The following is a 13,493-nucleotide window of genomic DNA, read 5'->3' on the forward strand; positions in this document are numbered from 1 at the left end:
TCCACTGAGTCCGCCATGTTACACCGCCCAGCACGGACACACTGAACTCTGACTCTGGAGAGAGCCTTTTGCACTTGTAGGTTAGCTGAAGGTAGGGGAGGGGCTTTCTTAAATGGGCCCCTGTGCTACATTATAGTATTGATAAGTGTTTATGTTTTGGTGTAATATATTATGAAGCTCAACAGCACAAATCCAATCCAATCCAATCTCAGTCCATGGTCAGGGCTGCAGCTCTTCCAAAATACACACACGCACGCACGCACGCACGCACGCACGCACACACACACACACACACACACACACACACACACACACACACACACACACACACACACACACACACACACACACACACACACACACACACACACACACACACACACGCGCACACGCACGCAGAGCAGAGCAGAGCAGAGCAGAGAGGATGTGGTGAAGACAGTGAGGTAAACCAGGTGAAGGGAAGATTCAACTGTGCTCATTACTGTTACTGCAATAAAACAGTTCTAAGTAAGGAGCCGATACTTTATCATACAGGGAATGATTCACATGATGAATAGATACAGATCTCATTGGAAACTGAATGATTAGAAATTCGGCTGATTTAAAAATCATATTGTTCAGTATCAGTCATATTAGTATTTGTCTCACTTCTATCTAACACAAACGCACATGTAAACAAAAGTGAAACCTAATTCAATCAGCTATGTCTGAGGTCTCTCATCCACCACTGCTGTGTTTACACAAGCACAGCTCGCTAGCTCAGCTGATAGCCAGCTGAAGGAAGCTGATTGTCTGTAGTCTGTTTGTCTTAGTTTGATGTTGGAAACCTTCTCTGCTGGCTGATACAAAGCAGGAGGACAGGAGGACAGGAGACAAGAGGACAGAGGACAAGAGGACAGGAGGAAGAACTGATGCTGACTGATGTCTGTGTTCATCCTTTATAAACTTCAATCAGAAGTGTTATTATTATTATTTAGTGTCAAGTTCCTATGTATTTTTCGGTCAACTCTTGGTCCAACTTGCAATGACCTGGTACATGTGATCCCAAAGGACGCACGGGACAACTCGTTTCCAACACAGCTCAATCTTTATTGTTTTTCTTATTTATCAATTGTTGGCTGGTTGGTCCATCTAGGTTGAAACTCAACACCTCCCACTTGAGCTCCTGGTTTTTTAAACCCAGGGAGGTCATACCAGTCTTCATCCCTCATTTGATTTGGAAGAACAAAAGGTTTTACTTTGTTTCACTTCCCCTTCCAGTACTTCTGCTTCAGCGCCTCGCCTCCCACTTTGCCCTGAGGTTTGAGAATGAATCCTCCAGCTCTCAAGATCTCCTCAACTCCTGCCGTGATTTTGTTTAGCTTCTGCAGGTCATTGTGGGAGGTTAAGAGGTCATCCACGTAACTGTCCTCTTCATGTCGTTAATCCTCAAAGTGAGCAAACATGGGCAGGCTTGCTATTAACTTGGCCTGAGCCATATCATCCCGTTGTGACTGGGCTGCCTCAGGTGTTGAACTCCTGAGGATTTCCTCATACTTGACAGAAGCTGCCCTCATGGAGCGAGCAAAATGTGTTTTGGACTCGTGTGCTGCCACTTCTACTTCCTCAAACAAGTTGGGGTGTGCTCCGCCCACAGTCTTACCCAATGGACTTTGCCATAAGACAAGATCTCCTACAACTCTCTCCCTCTGTTGGGCGAGTCTCCCCTCTCGGTGGCTAATGAGTAGTTCAACTTCTTCTGGCCTCCTCAATACCTCAAGCTCGACCTCTGGGAAGAATTTCTGCAACTTCTCAGGTTCAACTACTTTGTGCACTCTGGCAATTTCCTCCGAGCCGTAGCAGACAAGTTCATGTGCACTCTCTGTTCCGTGAGGAGTTTTGACTCTGACTTTGAGGACATATCTTTTAGTGTTCACCTTCATGGTCATTTCACCAACTCCGTGCACCACTAAGGTTACCTTCTCACTTTGTAACTTCAGCCTGTCAGCAGCCTTATGAGTAATGTAGTTTGTGTCAGATGCAAGGTCAATCAGAGTTCCAATCTTCTGCCCTGCATTTGCAGTGACCTCCATCAGCATCATGACGACAGGAAGTTCAGACAGCCCCCTTTCCCCTAAAAGCTCCGACTGGTATTTAGCAGTGTTTGTAACTGCGGTTTTGTTGGTGAAAGCTTCTTTGCACCGTTCTGCTAGTTCTGGGGAAAGTTCCGACAAGAATTCCTCTTGTTCCTTTGTTAGCTTGCTTCTACCTCTGCTGCCGTTTCCACTCTTTTCTTCTCCGCCCCTTCTTAGTTCTCTTTTTGGGCTCAGAAAGTAATGGTGGTCTGGGGTGCCTCTTCCTTCTCTACAGTCTTCATTTATGCATAGGAAGGTATCTCTGCAATATTCATAGTCATCGTGGCATCCGAGACATTTTCTGGACGCTCCCAGCTTTTTTAAAGCATCCTTCTTTTCAGGTAGCTTCAGCCCTTTGAACTTCCGACAGAAGAAAATCTTGTTAGTGTGTCCACTATCACCACACACACACCACACACACCCTCCAGGTCTCCCATCTTCGTGGTTCTTGTTTGAAGCATACTTCTGCCCAAATCTCATTCCTGGATTGTCTGATTTCTCCATCTTCTCCACAATCCTTAGTTGTTCAAGCCTCTCAAGAATTTCTTCCTTTCCTCCTTTTTTAGGAATTTTAAGAGCATGTCAAAGTGGTTGTCTGAAGTGACATCATTTGCAGGATCGACCATGAACTTTAGCCAGTCCCTCTTTATAAAGTCAGGTAACTTGCTCTCAATAGATTTAATTTCCAGTAGGTTATTTATGGCACCGGAGTTTCCCAGCTCTGTGAGATCTACTAGGGCTCTCTCCACCGCCTGTATGGGGTCAATGACTTTCCTTGGCTAGTTCCCCCTCACATATGGATCATGGACCATGCATACTACTCATTATATGAATAATTTCTGTTACATTATTCATTCTGGCCACATGACATCTATTGCTTCTGTCCATCCGGGGAGAGGGATCCTCCTCTGTTGCTCTCCCTCAGGTTTCTTCCCCTTTTTTCCCCTGTGAAAGGGTTTTTACTATCTTTATTGGGGGAGTTTTTCCTGATCCGATGTGAGGTCCCGGGACAGGGATGTCATGTGTACAGATTGTAAAGCCCTCCGAGTCAAACTTGTATTTGTGATGTTGGGCTATATAAAATAAACTGAATTGAATATGGTATCTCCTCCAGGATTTCTATGGCGATGGTTGACTTGTTGCCATACCTGTTCTCCATGACTCTGAATATATCCTCAGCAGTGTGGTAGGTTGAAAGTCAGAGGACCCTTTGAAATCTTGTCCTCCACACTATCCAGGAGCTGAATTTTCTTGACTTCAGCTGATCCAGTTGGCTCTCCTTGCCTTTGTAGGCTCTGCCAGTCGTTCCTCCATCTGTGATATTCTCTTTTGCAGCCATTAAAGATGGGCAGAGTGGTTGGCTTGAGCTTCACGATTGGTGTTGCTGGTGTGGGCAGTGGTCTCTCCCTCGCACCTCCTGAAACTTCTGTGGTTAGCGCTTCCTCTGCAATCCTCCGTGCCATGACAAATTCAGCTCTTCCATGTTCAAACTTTTGGCTTGCTGTTTTCAGAGTCATGACTCCGCTATTTAGCTCATCCTTTGATGATGCAGGGATCCATCGCTCCCACGCTGACATCATTGTGGTGAGCTCCTCTATCCACTTTTCCAAGAGGGTCAGGTGCACTTTATAGCACTCCAATTTAGTACTTTCAACAACTACACCATCTGCTTGCTCACATGCATTTTCTGCTCCTAAGATTGCCATTCTGAGTCCATCCTTGCCATACCTTGACCACAGGTTTGTCTGGACAGTGTCTTTTACTTGTTTAAATCTGGTTTCAGCTTAATTTTTTGTCCTCTCAATGTCGTTCAAGCACAACTTCTTCTTCTTCTGGCTTTTGCATCTCAGCCAGCACTCCAATCCTGTAGTCATCATTGGCATCAAGCAATTGTCTAAAACAGTCTGAGAGTTTAGTGAACTCCTCCTTTAACTCTGCTTCAAGCATGCTGCTTACCCCTCTGGTCATGAAGTTCGCCTGTCTGGTGAAGCTACTTTTTGCAGTGGTCCTCTCTCTTTTGAGCTGCTTGACCATCTTCCCCAGGGCGTCTTCTGCCATTTTGACTTTCTCTGCGTCAACAGCTTGTGTCTGGATGTCTGAAGCCGTTTATCCTCAAGTCCAGGCTGCTCCGCGTGGTTTTCAACTGTCAAGTTCCTATGTATTTTTCGGTCAACTCTTAGTCCAACTTGCAATGACCTGGTACATGTGATCCCAAAGGACGCGCGGGACAACTCGTTTCCAACACAGCTCAATCTTTATTGTTTTTATTATTTATCAATTGTTGGCTGGTTGGTCCATCTAAGTTGAAAACCTTCGAACACAAAAAGCAAAAAGTTATACAATCAGAATGTAAATAAACTTTAAACAATTTTTGCCAACAAATGAATAAATAATAGCTACAGTACCAGTGGCTTCTACCGTAATTCGACTAAATAATGAATTAACTCAACATTTAGTGTCATGAGTAACAAGAGCCTGATGGCTGAGAGACAAAAGAGTCAAATTGCATTTCATTTAGCTCACGCTTTTATCCAAAGTGACTTACTGTACTTATTCAACCATGAGTACAAACTCAGAACCACATGAATCAAGAAAGTACAATTTCTTCAGGAAAGCAAAACTACAAAGTGCTACTAAAGTGCTACTTTCTTTACAGTCACAGTGCATAAACACCACAACAATGATGCAAATACACCAAAGATGATGTGTGCATTACTATAAACTACATCCGTGCATTAAGCAGCCATGACCTAACGATTCCTGTTTTTATGTTCATTTCACAGGTATTTGGTTGACTTTCCACAATCAGAAAGCTGCATGTGTGAAACAATAGCAACCAGCAATGGAGCCCTGGCCTGCAGTGGCCTGGGTCCTCCTGCTGACCGTCATGCCAGACCTGCTGAACAGCGCCCAGTCCAGAGACTTCACTGAACAAGACATCATACACCTCCACCCCTCAAGTAGGTGTCTGCTTTCAAACACTGTTAGTGCTGTTAGCCCTCCAGACTAGTGCTGCTGCTACTACTACTACTACTACTTACAACCCCCCCCCCCCCCCCAGCCCGTGCCTCTGTCCGGGGGGGGGGGTGAGAGAGAGAGAGATGTCACTCTTACCTGTCTTAAAAACTTGAGAGCCCTGCTACTACTACTACTACTACTGCTACTACTACTACTACTAATGCTACTACTGCTATTACTACTACTACTACTACTACTACTACTACTACTACTGCTACTACTACTACTACTACTACTACTACTACTACTACTACTACTACTACTACTACTACATCATGAGGATGAGCAAGGAGAACTTCCAACTGCCCTTACATAGAGCACAATAAACTCATAGCTTATGTCCACACTAACTGGCTACGTCTGGTTCTCTGTCCACAATGGGTCTCCATGTTTTACACCCAAAACTGTGCTATTTAAAAGTGGCTCAGAGTGGATTCATCTGAACACATTCATTTGTGTTTCAGCGTGAAAAGAATATGTAACTTTTGAAAACAAAGGTGTATGCTTGCTCAGTAATACACAGAAGATGTCCTCTGTCTAATATAGCCACACAATGAGCCGTTTGTGTTAATGTTGATTTTGTAAGACGGCGTCGATAAGTGTCCTACTTCTGCAGGATCTTCAAGAAGTCAGTGGTGGTACATAACTCAGTACAGTTTTCAGGTACTTGTACTGTACTTAACTAGAGTATTTCCACTTTCTGCTACTTTATACTTGTACTCCACTACACTTACCTGACAGCTGCACTAATTTCTGTGCAGAACATGTCACCACATTTAAGAACTACAATGTTAAAATGCTGCTTAGATTTTAATGTGTCGGTAATATCTACAACACCTTTCCGTTTTCAAACGTGCAGTTTCCCCACTTGAGAGGGATTGATACGTCTAAACAAATATTTCAACTGGATTCCACTCAAGGACCAACAACTTTTCCTTTTCCTCTTTTTATTTGGTAGGGTCAGCATATCAAGCCATTTAAGTTAAAAAACCTTTAAATAAAACACAGAGAGAGAAACAAAAAACTCAATATACAAGTTAATCCAACAAGCAAAGCGTGCATGACAGCTTGAGTGATAAAGCACTAGTGCCGTTGCGTCTCTCAAAACAGCTCAACATTGAGCATGAATTGAGAGCGGCCGTATAAAATCTACAACCCCCTTTTAAAAAGATGTGTAGAGGAAAGCAGCTCACTGCAGCCACTAATACTTATACAACATTATGGCTCACACATATCTGCACTCATCTTGTTTTGTTTTGCACAGGTTGCACGGTATTGTTATTATCTTAAAAAGATATTCAGTGCAAAACAGGTTAATTGCAGCCGGAATAAGTTATTTTTTTGTGGTGGGGTATGAACATTTGTCTTCCTCCAAAGTGGGGCGTGACAAAAAAAGTATGAGACCCACAGGTGTAGACGGAGAAGAGTATAAGAGAACGCAGCCTTGGGAACCGGTGCTGGTGGTCCAAGAGTCCCCAGCTTCATGTGTTGCTTCCTGTCAGACAGGAAGTCTGGGATCCACCTGCAGGTAGAGTCAGGTACCAACAGCTGGGAGAGCACTGACGTAGGTTCTTGAGGAATTCAGATGTTGGAGGATGAGATACAGGACCATGTGGACTGAAATGTTCACAGACCGGTTGTCTGTATGCCATGAGTCCATGAGGGCTTCAAGGTGGGACAGGATAAGGCTCCCAAATTATTCATAACCACAGAGGTCAGGGGGACTGGCCTATGGTCATTGTTTTGAAGAGGAAATTCCCAGTTAGGTGTTGAAATAAGACCAATCAGCACAGTGCACTCCTGGTCTCATACCTCTTCAAAATATCTGTCTATCAATTCTTCTTAAGGCACATCTCCTTTCTTTCTTGTTACGGTCCTGCATTGAGTTCTAAAGCATCAGGAAAAGTGAAGACCATGTGTCAGTCATTACCTGATCGATTGATAAGGTATTTGGCTCCTAAAACAGTCATTGGACGGTTAGGTTTCTGATCGTATTAGTTAGCTTTCTGCTGTCTAAAATGTAACTGTGACAGAAGCATACTTTTCCAAATGTACCAGTCTACTTTGATCTGTCTGTTAATGGTGTTCAGACTAAATGAGAAGTGAATTTAGAGGTGGCATAACTGCATATTAATAAAGAAGCAAGTGGACGCAATATATCAAGCTCTGTGATGCAGGGCAGTATATCTTGATAAGCCTGGCAATAAACCATGTGTTTGATGAATTCCATTTCTTCAGAAAGAAAGTAGTTTAGCGCTGAATGTTGATTGGATGTGATGGTTATGTTTTCCCCAGCCACTCCATTTCCTGGAGGATTCAAGTGCTTCACCTGTGAAGATGCACCAGACAACTTTGAGTGCAATCGCTGGGCACCAGACATATTCTGCCCTCCTGGTAAGTCTCCTGCAACATGTACGCAATAATGTCTGCACCACATGTTTTTACTTAAAGTTAGACTATGTGACTTAAGGGAAGAAATAATACATAATTTTTCTGTAAAATGAAAATTTGAATTCATAAGCAGTCAAAATCTTATTCTTATTTTTCTAAAGGCATGTAAGTGTATAATTGGCTGTATTTACCTTTTTAATATGAATATCTGTATCAAGAATAAGCCGTGGAGAGTCGTGGAGAAATATGAAGATTTGTGTCTTTATTCCGCAAACAAAGAAACATGTTTTGAGAGCAAATTTCTGGTTTTGTGAGCAAATTTCTGGTTTGTAACTAGAATTTCTGCCTACAATTAAAAAATCTTTGCTCTCAAAATAAAACCCTGCTCGCTCAAAAAAAAACTTGCGAGCTCAATCCCAAAAGTTAAGAGTTGAGTTTTGGACGTAGGAGGCGGGGCATACGCTGCTGAATGAGGCAGGAGTTCCTATTGGTGGGCTCGACTGGGTTTGGTACACACACACACACACACACACACACTAATGGGACTGGAGGTTACGTGAGGAGGACACGGAGGTAAGTTGACATTATATTGCTCTGTTCGTCAACATTATTTTAAATGTAGCAGCACTTCTCTTTGTTTTCATGTTGTTAATGTCGTGGAGTCTCTTTCTTTAAAGAGCGACATGGAGCTGCTGTGTTGACATGAAGCCCCACGTTCTGCCTGCATGTAACGTTAGCCCACAGTGAGCTAACAGCTAACGTTACTTGCACCATGACTACGTTAGCGAAGGTTGTATGATACAATTTAAAATAAACCCTATGAGTTTTGGTTTCCCCACTGGGGTAGGTACGGTTGATGAGGTTGCAACCATGTTACTGTCTTGTATTAAACTGGATGAAGATAAGCTGAAGTTGAATGAGCCATTACATACTTAAAACTCGTTAGCTAAACACAGCAGCAGCATTTAACATCACTTGTTTTAAGTAACTACATAGACATGTTATGTTAGTTTAGTTAGTGATATCATGTAGTGAAGGTGAGGCACAAGTTATTCATAATTTGCTTGGTGTTTTTGATGAAATAATTACACTCAAACAGTATATTGTCATACTTACTTTTCTTGTCAGATTAGAAACCAACAACAAACACCTCAGGTAATTGCTTAATTAATTCTGAAGGAGGTAGTGTGTATTATAGAACAAAGACATGCAATTTAAAGTATGGTATTCATTTGTTATATCACTCTAACCTAAATGAACAAATATTAACATTAGATTGTCTACAGTATGTAAACAAAACGAGGCAATGGCTATAACTGTAATTAATGTATGTGTTTGGTCCATCTCAGATCCTGCAAGCAGAACACTTGCAAGAAGAGGAACCTCATGGTGCTGATCCAGAGCATGGGGTCACTGTATGCCCCTTGTCAACTGAAGGTCTTGTTGCAGTGCAGCAAGTAAACCCCAAACCCCACCGTCGATTCCTCTTGTTTTGGACGGGACATCTATATGCATGTCTTTCAACAGACCCCAAGTTTCCCATTGATAAACATGATGCAAATCTAATTTGCTTGTTCTAAAACAAGTATGCTCTTTTAAATAATTACAAATAAAGCACAGTAAATAAATACATATGTGTTTATTTTGCTTATGAACATTATAACAAGATGGCATAAATAGCTGCAGTATATAGTTATTCTGGAACATTTTGTTTGTTTTGTTTGCCAATCTTCCAAAAGCAGATGTCTGTGAGCTTGACCATCATCCACTGCATGATGAGGATCAGTCAAAGCCTCTCCTGCCGTGTTGCCATCAGGTTGTGCATCTTGAAGAGAAATACAAAGTGTAGACCAGAATAAATCTCCAGTCATTTTATATGCAAACAGTTAAATATAATGTTCATTAAGATTAATTAAGATCATTTGTTGACAGCTTTTTAAGATGATATATTAAACAGAAACAGTTTTTTGTTCCTAAAATTACAATTTGTACTTATTTTGATCATCCTTAACCCCAAACTGTAAGGTAATTTACCTGTTTCAGGGCGTGAGTGAAGACAGTCATTGATAGCGAGTGCCAGCATTTGCAGAGGCATCTCTGTTTTGCAGCTGGCTTTCAGCATCAGTGCAAACACTGGTACTCTTGCATGAAGGTGTTAGCTCTAGTTCATCTTCGAGAGGAACAATACAGAGCATGGTTGTTCCTGCACTTCCTGAACCTCTCAGTATGGACCCAGTGTAGCCCTCAGCCTCCAGAGGAACAGCAGAGACTTTTCTCCTTCCACCTGTGAAAACACAAAAAAACTAAAACAGATTTTGGGGATGACCTCAAATCATGATGTATTCCACCTCTTTTGGTTGTATTAGCAGGTACAATACACATAAAAGATATTTAAATTTAAGTACAGTAATTATGAACCTGCTGCTTTTGCAAAGTTGGCTTTTCGTAGACTGGAGAATTAGATTAAAATTGGCCTCAACCAGATAGTTTTCTAAAAAGCTTAAATAAAGGCATTATTAATGTTATATGACAGTTGCGTAACTGTACTGCTGCCATCATGGTAAAAACCAGATTAATGACACATTTGACTGGCTCATTGACAGTGCATGCCTGTCTACCCGCCAATTTTAGTTTGCACAGAAGATCTCTCCATAACCTGCCTTTGTCCTGGAGGTTTCGCAGGTATGGCACTTGAAATCAGGGACAGGAGTTGTCGTGCAGCCTCTACGGCTTCATGTTCATCATACTGGAAAAGGGATTTTAGATGTATGAAAATGGTAAAAGGACGTTACAGTGTAATGCATTACTGTCACACAGGCTGTATAGAAACAAATTAAGCAATTGCCTGAGGTGTTTGTTGTTGGTTTCCATTTTGACTTTAAAAGAAAAAAAGTAAATATTACTATGACAATGTACTGTTTGAGTGTAATTATTTCATCAAAAACACCAAGCAAATTATGAATAACTTGTGTCTCACCTTCACTACATGATATCACTAACTAAGCTAACATAAGTTGTCTATGTAGTTACTTAAAAAAGTGATGTTAAATGCTGCTGCTGTGTTTAGCTAACGAGTTTTAAGTATGTAATGGCTCATTCAACTTCAGCTTATCTTCATCCAGTTTAATACAAGACAGTAACATGGTTGCAACCTCATCAACCGTACCTACCCCAGTGGGGAAACCAAAACTCATAGGGTTTATTTTAAATTGTATCATACAACCTTTGCTAACGTAGTCAAGCTGCAAGTAGCTCACTGTGGGCTAACGTTACATGCAGGCAGAACGTGGGGCTGCATGTCAACACAGCAGCTCCATGTCGCTCTTTAAAGAAAGAGACTCCACGACATTAACAACATGAAAACAAAGAGAAGTGCTGCTACATTTAAAATAATGTTGACGAACAGAGCAATATAATGTCAACTTACCTCCGTGTCCTTAGTGTGTGTGTGTGTGTGTACCAAGAGCCCAGTCGAGCCCACTAATAGGAACTCCTGCCTCATTCAGCAACGTATGCCCCGCCCCCTACGTCCAAAACTCAACTCGTAACTTTTGGGATTTTTTTTGGGGTTTTTTTTTTTGAGAGCAAAGATTTTTATTTTGAGAGCAAAGGTTTTTATTTTGAGAGCAAAGATTTTTATTTTGAGAGCAAAGGTTTTTATTTTGAGAGCAAAGGTTTTTATTTTGAGAGCAAAGGTTTTTATTTTGAGAGCAAAGATTTTTTAATTGTAGGCAGAAATTCTAGTTACAAACCAGAAATTTGCTCTCAAAACCAGAAATTTGCTCTCAAAACATGTTTCTTTGTTTGCAGAATAAAGACACAAATCTAACTTCATGGAGGAACAACCTTAAAACATTTGGAACAACCAACTGATTAGACACTTATTATTTATTATATAAAACTCCCAGTAATCACAGTGACACAATCATTTAATTCCTCATCAATTTAATTGTGTGTTTTCTGCAAATAACCACTATAGATGATACTAACAAAGTAACAACAACAAAGATAACATTTCAAATGTTTTACAGTTTACACTGACTTCCTCATGATTTTAGTCGGTATGGCCTAAAAATCAATCACGTTATTATTTTGAAGCACAGACGGTACCGGTGTATTTCATGGTATATTTCATGGTATATTTGCTTTTTCTAAAATGTTAATATGAATGCTTTTGAAGGGGTAGAGCACTGGTGTGGTTCTAAGATTGTCATGCCGCCCAACTCTACTCTCGAACTTAAACAGGTACATGTTTGCGCTTTATCTTTATGTTTTCCAGAAGCCAGATACTGCTACACGCGGCACATCATGGATGTGGAGGGAGACAGTGTGTCGGTGACCAAGCGCTGTGCGGCCCTGGAGGACTGTCTTTCCACAGGATGCACTGAAACGGGTCATGAAGGAAACAAGGTGAGGAGAAGGAACATATTATGACTTATTGCCAGGTTCTTATTATCTACCCCCACCAAAATAAAATGTCAAATGGAATAGAGTTTGTGGTGTTCACAATGAAATGTGACATCTGTAATCTGAATTCAGTCAGGAGTTTTTCCTGACTGAATTATGTGCCTCAGAGGGCTTGTAAAGCTTGTTTTGCTATACGAAATAAATTGAATTGAAATGGAAAATTGAAAGAGTATTTTGGGACAGGGTTCTTATATAGTACAACAATCTAGCCCCCTCCCCCCCTCTCAGGGTTTTCTTATTTTTGCCATCACGTGTTGCTGTGTATGATTGTATGTCATGATATAAATCAAGTTTTAATATCATCATATGTGCTTCATTGTCCATGATCTTCCCATCAAGGTGTGTGCAGCTTGCTGTGAGGGAAACATCTGTAATTTACCAATGCCCTGGAACCAAACAGATGCTACCTTCACCACCGCCTCACCACTCAGCAGCACCGTGGGGCGTTCCCAAAGACACACACTGACGTTGTCCCTCTGCATGGCTTCCTTCAGCATCTCAAGCGGGGTTTGAAGAGTGAAGACAGTCAAGTGCATTGAGGTTAAGTGAAGGCTGGATTCTACTCTGACAGACAGTTTATTTTCCTGCGAGGTCCAAACACACTTTAGCAGGTGGAACAACCCCTCAACTAAGTACATTATCATATACATTAAATACATATCTACAGAAGGAGTGTGTCTTGACTTCAAAGGCATGCTTAATTCATTGTTTACATTGTGGAACAAAACCTTAAAAACATACTTCACTCTGTCATACAACCCTGCTCAGACCAACTACATTGTTTTAATAAAAAGGCAATAATAAGATGGATAGGGGTTTATTAGCATTTTGCAGCTGCAACAGTTCACGTAAAAAAATAATTGTTGTCCTGTAAGACACAATTTCATTTCATTTTCTCGTCATACACGGTGTTGCCAAACAACAGGGAAACCGTGTCACATGAAAGAATGCATTTTCTGAATAGTAAATCTGGTAAATCCAAGAGGGAGCAATGCGTGCAAGTGAACTCAGGGCTCTCAAGTTTTTAAGACAGGTAAGAGTGACATTGATTGATTTTGATTGGCTGATGAGTGGCACCTCGCGGCAGAACTCTAGGGGATTCGGGGGAGACGTGCTTGATTCCTCCATGGTGAGGGCAGCGCGACTAGGTCATGTTTGTGCGCTGCGGCACATTAAATAGCCTAGAGGTTTTTTTCAGCGTGAGAAATACGATGTGTGGCGGGAGGGCGTGACTTAAGACCGAAATGCGTGGCAGTCACGCTCAATGCGTGACACTTGAGAGCCCTGTGAACTAATCAACAAGCACCTTCTTTTGACTTGTAATAGTCCGTCATCGTCCTACAAACATCTTCTGCACGTTGCTGAAATGGGCTGGACTTGTGTAACCACAGGTTAAAGTATCCATGTGGCTCATCAGGCCACACTAGTGCACAGCACATGCAAAGTACTCTCCTACAGTAGTCATCATCTCATCAGCGTCTTTCTCATCTACCGTGTTGTCAC

General features: G+C 41.6%; 1 protein-coding gene and 1 long non-coding RNA gene across 2 annotated transcripts; both read left to right on the top strand.

Annotated features, from left to right (window-relative positions):
• Nucleotides 1-4,956: 4,956 nt before the first annotated feature.
• On the top strand, nucleotides 4,957-12,503 carry LOC306747889 (ly6/PLAUR domain-containing protein 6-like; the record flags this gene model as incomplete). Its single annotated transcript, XM_079230989.1, has 4 exons — nucleotides 4,957-5,074; nucleotides 7,428-7,526; nucleotides 11,803-11,933; nucleotides 12,330-12,503. 4 exons carry the CDS (start codon nucleotides 4,957-4,959, stop codon nucleotides 12,501-12,503), a joined length of 522 nt encoding a protein of 173 aa, XP_079087115.1.
• LOC306747652 lies at nucleotides 8,065-9,332 on the top strand. Its single transcript, XR_013771145.1, has 3 exons — nucleotides 8,065-8,096; nucleotides 8,201-8,313; nucleotides 8,873-9,332. It is a non-coding gene; the product is annotated as an uncharacterized lncRNA (long non-coding RNA).
• Nucleotides 12,504-13,493: the final 990 nt, after the last annotated feature.

The sequence above is a fragment of the Taurulus bubalis genome (assembly GCF_910589615.1).
Source record: "Taurulus bubalis genome assembly, chromosome: 15".
Lineage (NCBI taxonomy): Eukaryota > Metazoa > Chordata > Actinopteri > Perciformes > Cottidae > Taurulus > Taurulus bubalis.